This window comes from Athene cunicularia, assembly GCF_003259725.1.
Source record: "Athene cunicularia isolate RWA chromosome Z unlocalized genomic scaffold, athCun1 chrZ_part2, whole genome shotgun sequence".
In the NCBI taxonomy this organism is placed as follows: Eukaryota; Metazoa; Chordata; class Aves; order Strigiformes; family Strigidae; genus Athene; species Athene cunicularia.
This window is the reverse complement of record NW_020799143.1, coordinates 4786415-4797147: the sequence shown is the minus strand read 5'-3', so window position 1 is coordinate 4797147 and position 10733 is coordinate 4786415. Positions and strand designations below refer to the sequence as shown.

General features: G+C 42.6%; 1 protein-coding gene across 2 annotated transcripts in view; it reads right to left on the bottom strand.

The window, feature by feature from the left end:
* Positions 1-7188: 7188 nt before the first annotated feature.
* Positions 7189-10733, bottom strand: part of TAL2 (TAL bHLH transcription factor 2) — a 31815-nt gene continuing 28270 nt past the window's right edge. For both annotated transcript variants that reach the window (XM_026866320.1, XM_026866318.1), the window contains exon 2: positions 7189-10579. In XM_026866320.1, coding sequence (XP_026722121.1) covers positions 10216-10569 — 354 coding nt within the window. In that variant the 5' untranslated portion in view covers positions 10570-10579 and the 3' untranslated portion in view covers positions 7189-10215. The remainder of the gene's footprint in view (positions 10580-10733) is intronic.

Genomic DNA, 10733 nt, shown 5'->3' with positions numbered 1-10733 from the left:
CAGTCATTTTTCCTCCTCCATTTGCTTTCATAAAATGGTGTCCTAAATATTCTGCTTAGGGCTGCAGGACTGAACAGATAGTCGACTCTGCATGAGAAAGGGGAGCTCTTCTATAATAAGCTAGAGGGCAGAGCAAATGTTTTCCTTCCCTCTCCCCTTTTACCTCTCAATAGCAAATGATTTATCTTCACCAGAGGCAGGAATCGTCTCTCATAAACTAACCTGAATTTCTGCCTGAGAGGAGCACAAAACAAAAAAGACATTAAGAAAATAGCTAATATTCCCCATATGCCTTTGGGAAGAGTTCACCAGAGTTTTAGAGACAGCAGTTCAGTCCCATCTCTTTCTGGAAGTGTTGTAATGGCCCCTTCTCTCTATTGACATCTCTGCAGGTGTGCACATATAAATAGTGCTTTATTATGTGTGGAAACAAGGTGCCTCCCTCCCACGATTTCCAGTTTGAAAGACAAAATATACTTCTGGTTTGTGAGGCAGCAGAGGCAGCGGTAGAGTTGCTCACACCATCCTTGGAACCAACTAAAACCAACACTCAGTCTTGATCCTGCACCAATACCAGTACTGTGAGGAGCAATCAGGATCCTCCAAGTAGGTTAAGGGAGATATCTGTCCCTTGTCTTCAGCACTGGTGAGGCCTTATCTGGAGTGCTGTGTCCTGTCATGGACTTCCCAGTACAAGAGAGACATGGACTTAGTGGAGCAAGTCCACTGGAGGGTGTGAGGATGGTTGACAGACGGGAATATCTTTCATAGAAGGAGAGGCTGAGAGAGATGGAACTCTTCAGCCTGGAGAAGAGATGGTTGAAAGGAATCTTCTCAATCTGTGCCAGTATGTGTTGGGAGGGAATGACATATAGGGAGCCAGACTCTTCTCAATGGTGCCCACTGACTGGCCAAGATGCAGTAGACACAAAGCCCATGAAAATCCATCTCAACACAAGAAAAACCTTTTTTAATATGAGGGTGGTGAAACATGGGAATGAGTTCCCCAGTGAGGCTGTAGACTGTCAGTCGAGATATTCAAAATTTAACTGGGCAGCCAGCTCTAGGTGACGTGGCTTGAGCAGGGGTGTTGGAGCAGATGATCCCAGGAGGTCCCTGCCAATACAAACAATTCTGTGTTTGCCAAAACTCTACCACAGGATTGCTTTAATCTTGAAAACAATTTTTTCCATACCTTTTATATGTTTCCTCTCAGGACTGTTTCCTGATCAATTCCAGCTGTGGCAAAGGTAGTGTTGGTAAAACCAGACTGGGGACACTGACAACTCCTGTAGAAGGGGGGTTCCATATTTACAGTTGTGAGTGTGTGTCTGCAAAGTCACTGCCCATTATTCAATAAATTTCAAGTGCAGCGTCAGTCTAGTTGGATAGATGAGGTTGTAAGTGCTCAGAATCCACCTAGTGCCATAGCTTCCATCTAACGAACAATTTGTGGAACAAACTTCAACTAGATTTTGAAAAAGATTAGTCAAGGAGAAAGAAAAGCAACATTTAACAGGAAACAGACTTCTCATTGTGCCCCTTCATTGTATATTCTCCATGCTCCCTTTTCTGCTCAGTAGCACAGGCCAGTTTGGGACACTTTAAATTCAAGAGCAGCAAGGGGTTACCCGGAGTGTGCTTTGTTTGGCAATACAATTTTTTTGTTAACTGACTTGAACCCATTGTCTGTGCCTCCCACTCCCATACCCTCTCTCCTGTCCCAACCACCATCATCCCCAGCCCAGCTCACCCTCCACAGATCCCCTTGCAGTCTTTGGGTTCATGAAGTACAAATTAGCATAATCAGATTAGCTGCATGGGGTTGTTCAGCAGAGAGCTGAAAAGAAAGAAAAATAAAAAGTGTTTCACAAAGAGAACCCCTGAGGATGGCAGAAGGGGGTGGTATTGCTGTTGTGCTGTGGTGCTGAAAATTTGCACCTGCATAGCAAGCAGGTCCTCTTCTCACTATGGATTCTTAGATGGTATTCAAGCATAGGAATTAATTGGGGGGAGGTAAGAAGGCAGAGAGGGATGACAGGAGAGCTGGGATGGAGAGGAAAGGAGAGATTCTATTAATTGAATTATCTAGAGGGAGAATGTATGGTTTGCCAACAGTGGAAAACATTGTTTCCTATTCAACATGGAGAGGAGATCATTTTGGTAATCTGGCCTATCAAGATAAGAGTTTTAGAGTGTCTGCAGGAGACTGATAAGAAACATGGTAGGAGAAAAGCAAACTGCCTAGGGGCAGGGGGGGTGGGTTGTTTGGGTTTTTTCCTGGGCATTTTCTGTGGTGGGCTTGCACCATTGAAAGTAGTAAACAATCTGATTGCTTTAGTGCCTACCCTAATTTCTCCTTTCTGCCCTTGCAGAGCCCTTCCAGAACACTCAAGACTCAAATCCATCGCCATAGGTTTTAAAAGCATCTGGGGGCTTTATATGCTTATGTATTCAGGAACACAAGGTGAAATTACTTGAAGGTGCCTGTTTTTAACAAAATTTTCAGATACCTTCCAAGACAGCTTCCACTCTACCAGCTCTTCCAGCTGAATTCCCTGACCAGTCACCCTCATCCTTCTGAGGTATCTTAAAAGCATACATGGACAGAGATTACAAGAAAAGCACCCCAAAAGGCAGTCATGACAACCTTAAAATGTTTTAAGTTGAACCCTCAAGATCAAGAGTCTTACTGATAGCCTTAGCCCTAGACTTTTTCAGTACTTCACAGAGTCAAGATAAAAGCAACAAAATGTCAGGATAAGTCAAGCTTTGAGGAAGTATATATGACAAGCCCCTGGTTATCTTGAACCTGCAGTTTTCAAGAAGAAATACTGTCTTTGGTTTGATTTACATTAACAGCACATGGCAGAGAACTATTGGGAGTATCTAAATGATGAAGTTGTGCTAACACACAAAGAAACCTTTTTTACTGTAATTTTAACAGCATTTTAATTTATTTGACTTTAGAAATAAGCAATTAAAACTGTATTGTTAAGGGAAATATAAAATGTATATAGATAATAACATATAATCAATGCTTGTCCATATTGGTTCAAGCAGCCTATACTTTAGGGAATTGTCTGAAATAAATAGAAGCCACTATATCAGGGCTTTCAGAATTACGTAACTAGCAGTTTGACTTACCTGTTAGATGTAACAGAAACAAGGTGGTGTTCTGTTTTCTGTAGATGATATATAGAAAAGTAATATAGAACTACAAAAAAAGTAGTGTCCATCCAGGTAAATCAGACGTGGAAGAACCATCCTACACACGTTCTCCCACTTTCAGTGACAATTTGTTTTGTTTTCATTCTTGTCATTTTTATTTTTCCTTAGTCTGAAAGAAAAATAATTTTGATTTTAAAGGCAACATTTATGGGGTTTCCTTTGTGTGTGACCTTAAGTGAACTTCAGTATGGACTTCAAGAAGATGATAAGGGTAAGATAGACAGATAGAGAGAAAGACATACATACATATGCATATATGTTTTCTAATCTGCTCAGCCATTCAGTTCAAAAACAACAGGTAAAAATATTCTGCTGAAGTTACCTGCCATTAATTTCTCCCCTCACTTCCAAATGTGAGAGCTGGGGAACAGCCATTTTCATTCCACATGTCTATGCAGAAATGTGGCCTTTGAGACTGTGCTGTCCTGTGCCAAACACAGTGGGTGAGCATGTTCACCAGACAGCAGCTGGCTACTTCAGTGCCTGAAAATTTAGGGAGCTCAGGAGAAAGAACCAGAGCAGGCAGCCCCCTTCAACACTGAGTTCTTTCAGTTCCCATTCAAGTGGTTTCCCATCCGAGCAGATTGTGCCAGCATTGAATGCTTTTGGCAAGTCAAACCTGCTGGGCTCACTTGCTCTGACAGGAAGTCTCAGCTGATTTTTTTGCCATTCAGTCCCAAAAGATCACTGCAAAGCCTCTTGGCAAGGCCAGATACTTCATTCTGAAACACATTGTAACCTACAGGCAGCAAAACACTTCAGGTCACAGTCAACTGGACTGATCTTCCATGGTTAGCTAGGTCTAATAGCCTCTGCTCAAGGCGCTCTTAGGCATTGTAGTTTTGTCTTGAGAACTTTCCAGTAAGTGTGAATCTTTTTAAAGATTGAATGTAATACTGTGTAGGCTTGAGCTAGAAGGATCTCTAGGTTATGTTTTGGTTGGTTGTACATCCATGTATCAGAGCACAATAATTCTTCTGTGATTAGCTGCTCTTAGTCCTTCTTAGCTTCAGGACTGAGCACTGCTGTCTACCAGCATTTGCCTACACCCAGGGTTGGAGGCAGAACACCACCCTAGAGACTTACTGACTGTGGGTCATCATTCTTTAGTTTTCCATTAAGGTTTTATCTACCTAAGAAAGAATCTGTCTTTAAAGTGGAGAGTAGGGAATTTTATAGAAAGTCAACAATCTTCCCCAGGTCTGATGTATTCAGTGTTGTTTACTGTGCACCCAGTCATCTGTAATGGGATAGAAAGGCATGGGAAACTTCTCCTGCCTGTGCTTGTGAATGCTCTGCGTTGCTTGCCAGCATAAAGTTGGAGACTTTCAGGCCCAGTGAGTCCATCCTGATATTCACAGGAGTGTCACCAAGTTCTTTCTGCCCTTTATCCTGAGTGAGTTCTGTGCTATTTTGTGGCACTGATGGTCAGCAGGGGAGATGTACCCACAGAAAGCTTGGTTGCTCTTTGCCTCTCTTTTTGGCTGTCATTGCCAGAGAGGTCCCTTTTCCAAAGACAGTCCAAAAAGAATCTTATTGCAGGGTGCTCAGTAATGCATGGCAGCAAAACAAACTGTAGAGGGATGGGATGTGCCTTTGTCTGCACACAAGTGAAGGGGGTGGGAGGAAAATACAATAGGATGAGCCAAATTCTTTTTCTTATAGAGAAGAGCTGGACCAACTTGGAGTGCAATGAAAATGCTACCCGTGGCTTACGGCAGAACAACAATAAATAAATTCAACCAGATACATTTATTGGCCAGATACAGGGCAGTCTCTATCTTCTGTAACCCAAATACTTATTTGAGCTTCTTCCTCCACCCACCTTCTCCCCTGTTTCTCTCAGCACCTGCTGTGTTAAAAATACAGTTACACCCCTGAAAAGTGATGGATTTAAACTCTATCACTTTGTCAATAACCTTTAGATTTAAGATTGGCTCCCAAATGACCCCTGCCCCACAGGTCAGTAGTTAAGTCGCCCATTCTCTCCACCTCCTTTCATCACTCAGTCTTCAAAGAACAGAAGTCAGATCTGCCTTGCTTACACTACTTTAGCCATGGTCACTGCATATCATTCCCTAGCAGCAAAGAAATTTGGGGGAGCCAGTTAGATACTGGAAACTAAATTACTAAATGGTTCATGAATTGTATGCTTCTGAAACACATCAGTCCTGCAGCTTCTGCTTCTTGCTCAGAGCACTAGGATAGATCTTAGTATCCTAAAACAACTCTGTTTTAGAATTTGGCTGGGTCAGGAATCATGTGAGTCTCCCTCTCCTGTGCTCATTGTACCTTCCTCCTCTCTCATTTAGACTGAGTACAACTAACAAGGCTGCTGAGTACATGCCCCACCACAAAGTCTTCCTCAGCATGGGCAACACTCCAGAAAAAAACAAGGCACTATGCAGATCTAGTACTACGTTGTGCAGTGTCCAGTGTCAGGCCCAGTGTGTTCACATCAGCCGGCATTTGAATCCACTGCATCTCAGACCAAAACCCTGATTGTGGACCTGCCCTTCCCCTAACCACAGGCTGGACATCATTAGGATTCATGCATAAGACTAGAGAGTCCTTGCAAAATACAGTTGCAACATATTTCTTTCCTTACCCAACCCAAATATCCAACATCAATTATATCTATAGCCACAAAGGAGATGCTGAAAAAGTGGACATGATGAACAGCAGTCTGCACAGCAGGGTTGTTACTGCTGATGTGTGGGTTACTTTTAAGGACAGTGGACATTGCACATCTGGCATCAGTTCTCTCAGATTCTGTGATAGCTGAAGAGTGGCACTTGTGTCCTAGCACCCAGCCTCTGAAGAAAGCAATACTCATTTGACCTGAATTGTGGAGCTATATTCTTCTATAGATCCTGTTGGATATTGCAAGTAGGGGAATGTCTCACTGGGATTTCTGCATCACAAAGGCATGGGAGGACACCTCACACCCTCTGCACAGGTTAGGAGTACCATGGGTTGGAGGAAACTATGACTCTTTTTAACTTTGCATCATGCCTTTTTGTATCAGGAGATACCAAAGATGCTTCTAGAAGATACCACCTTAGCTGGTCTTCCTTGCAATATGGACATCCATATCCTCACCAGAAATTTATAAAAGGTGATCTTCACACAACTCTATTTAGCACTGCTAATTACAACTAGGAGACTCAGTAAGGGCCTTAAGACTAGGGACATTTTTGTCATTTATACTAAGGTTTTGCTGCTGCTGCAACATCTGTGAGACATTTTCAGCCAGCTCTAAATGACTTGGTACATCTACATGCCACAGGTCCCGTTATGTCACAGCACCACATTAACATGATTGTACACTGTTCACTTCTAGAAGAGGCATTGCTACATGATCCTCAGCATACTAATTTGGCATTACCTGCTGTAAGCAGAAGGTCCTCTCTAAGGTAGCATTGCCTTGCTTAGTATAAATACATATTTTGAACCTCACATTTGCTGATTTCATGGCTTTTATATATAATCTCTTGAGATGATACCTTTCTCAGCCACATATTGTGAAGAAATACATTTCTTGGTGTATCATAGAGCAATGTCAGGGTTGTGACACATCCAGTTAAGCATGAAACTGAAACTGGCCCTGTGTCCCAGCTATTTCCCATCCTTTCCTCCCCACTTCTACACCTGTCATCCTGGTTCTTCCTCTGCCTCTCCCAGTCTCATATTCAATTGAGGATAAGGTTGTTCCCACCAGAAAGAGCAGCTTTACATCCTAAGCTCCCGTCGATAAATTTTTAATTTTAAACATAGACTGCAATCAAAATCTGTAGGTTGTGCCTATCTGAACATCTCCAGATAACAAGAGACTCAAATCAGAGTCCAAACTAATACTTTAGGGTGACTTCTGCTTTTTAAAATGGAGTTGGTTAAAATCTTTTGAATTGTGAATATCTGAAAGACAAACACAATAGTGTTGCACAATGAAATTTTATTTATCTGTCCTTTTCAAGAGCTGGTTAAAATCTTCTTAACACATAGACTGAAATACAATTCAACCAAAAAGTAGAAGAAATCATAATAAACAAAGAATTCCCATCATTCTTCATCATCTGACAATGTTGTTTCTAACATCAAGACTCTGGTATAAGTGCTGAACAGTAGGGCGACACTCTACTGGAAATAACATTGTAATGTTTTTGGTACCCTCTACCAAGTGGTATGCAAATGTAAAGTAAAATTTTAGAGAAGTTTTAAAAAGACAAAGATTAGTTTCTTGAATAATTTATTTGGAATATATTAGAAGTTAAATAACATCATATAGCACAGAATGTGATCAGTTACACTGTACTTCATGATCATACAGATAAGAAATCCACAAAATTCAAAAGAAACTTGATCCCCACAAAAAACTCTTTGGTAGATAGATCTAGTAAAATACATGCTGAAAATGAGAGTAGGAAGCTCCTAAATGGAAAGGAGAACAAATAAATCATTGATATGAATCAAAGCAGTAACAGGAAGCGAAGATTTTTAAGATAGAAAACGTAACAAACAGGTTACAAAACTGCCAGTTTTCTTTCCCCTTCCCTGTACAATAACTCTGCTCACAAGATGTTTTGGCTTGCCTTGATGACATGTGTTCTCTAGAATAGCAAGTGACTGATAGACCAGATAGCACCACCATACCTTGCCCACAATTGCCCTGATTTACTTGGACTAATTTATCCTGCTGTAACTCCGCAAGTCAACAGAAAGATGGGAGGAGGACTTGGCTCTTCACCTTTGAGAAGCTGTCCAGAAGAGGCTGTGACTGCATTCAGTAACATTAAAGTGGGCAGAGACAAGGAGAAAGCAATACTGATTTCATGAACCATGCAAAAGATGCTTAGTGCATTTCCACTCAGCTGCTCTCCAGTGCAATCCTCAGCCCTGACAGCTCAGAAATGCAGGGATAAGCAAACTGAAGATTAGCAGTGTTCAGAAACAAAACTAAATCACCATGAATTCTTTCAGTTTTGGGGGTTTTTTTTTAATTTTTGTCAAAATCTATCCACTGGCACACCTGTACCTTACAGCACCAGCCCTGGACAGGGTCTGCTGTGTTCCTTGGTCTTTGTCAATGCACAGGACAGGTCAATACACACTTAGCAGAAGCCAGCCCTGGCTTCCTTGTGCACCTGGTGGTTGATGAGGCTTTAAAAGGCAGCTTAGCTTTGGATGCCAAATCCTCTCATGCCTGTACATGTTACATGCACAAACCCTATCTCTGCTTCCTGAAATAGCTCATTGCTACATGAATAAACAGAAACAGCCCAGGGACATGCCTTGGCACATGGGAGCTCCATTTCTTTAGCAGTGGTGAATAGCTGTCTTTTTTAAGCATTGACATGTACCTTGGTCCACATGGAAATCCAAAGTGGGAGGAGGATCTGACCAGAAAGCAGCTCTGCTTGAGCCTGGTGTAATTTCTGTTGCTCTAGGCAGCTTTAGAACTTGCATGAGCAGTCCAGACCTTTGCTGGCACAGATTATAACTCAGTCAGGAAATCAAACTGACAAGGGTCACCTTCATGAAACCTCTTTTCATCCTGCTTATAATCTAAACACCTACAGCATGGTGGTTGGCATTCCCTACAAAGAACCCAGTGAATCAAGCAGAAGGCATTTACACCCACTGCTTTGTCCTTGCTCTATCAGCCCATTTGGGATAGTGTCCAGATGGACGAACTTCAATGACAGCAAGTGAACGCAGGGACTTTAGAGGCAGTCAGCTGGATACACAGGCAGTGTGCCCCTAGTCTTGTTCATGGTCTTGGTACCCTATCTGGGGCAGACATCAATCCAATTTCAAGCAGCCCAGCATCACAGCACTAGGGTCTCACAGATGACAGCAAGTATGTGTGCAGCTCAGTTCTGCCTCCCACGGTAGCAAAAGCAGGGCTGGTTCAGGAACTCAATGCCTAAGACCAATGGCACACAGCCCTGTGCCAAAGGGGCACTGCAATGCACCAGTGGTGCATGTCCAGCACCTTCTGCCAGGATCAGACATGCTCCAGCTGCTTCTGCACATTGGCATGGGAAGGGGAACTGCTCACTAGTGTTTCCATGAAGGTTTTTACACTGCATCATTAAGGACTTTCTCTTGGGATCTCCCTCCCAAAACAAGACCTCCCCCACTGCTACAGCTACAGGAACAAAGATGTTTAGGGACCAACCTCTTTGATGGGCTTTTAAGGCGGCTGAAACCTGGCTGACCACCTTCATTCACATGCACACTGTCACTACTACAGAGGAGGTTTGTTCTGCATATTGAAACCACTGAAACTCATCTATGACTATGTCTTCTTTTATTTTAAAGTATTTTTGCTTTAGCCTAATGTTTAATTTTGCTTAATAGCATTTCATAATCCCTGGCACTAAGGATCCCTCCAGTCTGATGGAGAAAAGTGTAGCTAGGTTCAAAGGATAGGACCTGTATTTTCAAGAAAAAGAATCATGCTGGATATAAGATTCATAGGCTCAAGAGTGAGTGCAATTAGCTCCTGGAACCACTGGTGGAGGACTGTGGCAAATACCACTTCTCTCAAAATCTTGCACTACTGACATCTGTCTTGGACAAATTTTGTGGTGAGCTCAGTAGTGTTTCCTTTTCTTGAGCTCAGTAGTGTTTTCTTAAAATAACATGTGAGAATAATCTCTTTCCCTGCCAGAAACACTAGATGAATTTCGATGGCCTGATTTATGGAAGAGATGAGGGCAAAAGGCCCTTCTGGCTTTAACTCTACCATGGCAGCAGTGAGTTCTTCCCATTTCACAAGGACTGCAAGCTCTCTGTCTATTCTTCCAGGTTGTTAGCTGACAAAGAATTTCTTTTGTTGTTAATAAAAATGTATACCATATAAAACAATAATAAATATAAATAAATAATCACAATACATAGAGGAGCAACCCATAGATTCTGCAAAAAGAGGGGGATTATCAAACTAACACCAAGACCGCCTGTCTCATTATGACTCTGCTAGGGAGATGATGTCTCAGACCAACACTCTACTATATTGCTGCTCATGCCAGGAGAGGAAACACCACAGTTTTCGATCAGTGTCAGCTCCTCCATGCTTTGCAAGCTTGGGGCTTGCTGGAAGAACCCCAGGATGCTGCCCCGTGCTGCCACTGCTGTATGCTGCAGGCCTGGCTCTCCCAGGACCTTGACAAGGAAGTTGATATATCTCATAGCTAACCGGAGTGTCTCATTCTTGCTCAGTTTCTTGTCTGGTGGGTGCGTGGGAATGAGTTTTCTCAGCCTGGCAAAGGCACTGTTGACATTTTGCTGCCTCCATCGCTCCCTGGTGTTGGTGAAGATCTTCCTTGTCATTCTCAAGGTGCTGCAAAGCAAAGGAGATGGTGAGTGAATGCTAGACAGCCCTGGCTTTCACACAGGCTGCTGCTCTGGGGGCACTGTAACTTCTGGGCCAGCAACAAGCATGCAGTGGTGGTGCCAGGCATTTCTAATTTTTGCCCTTTGTGGCTGATGCCCTT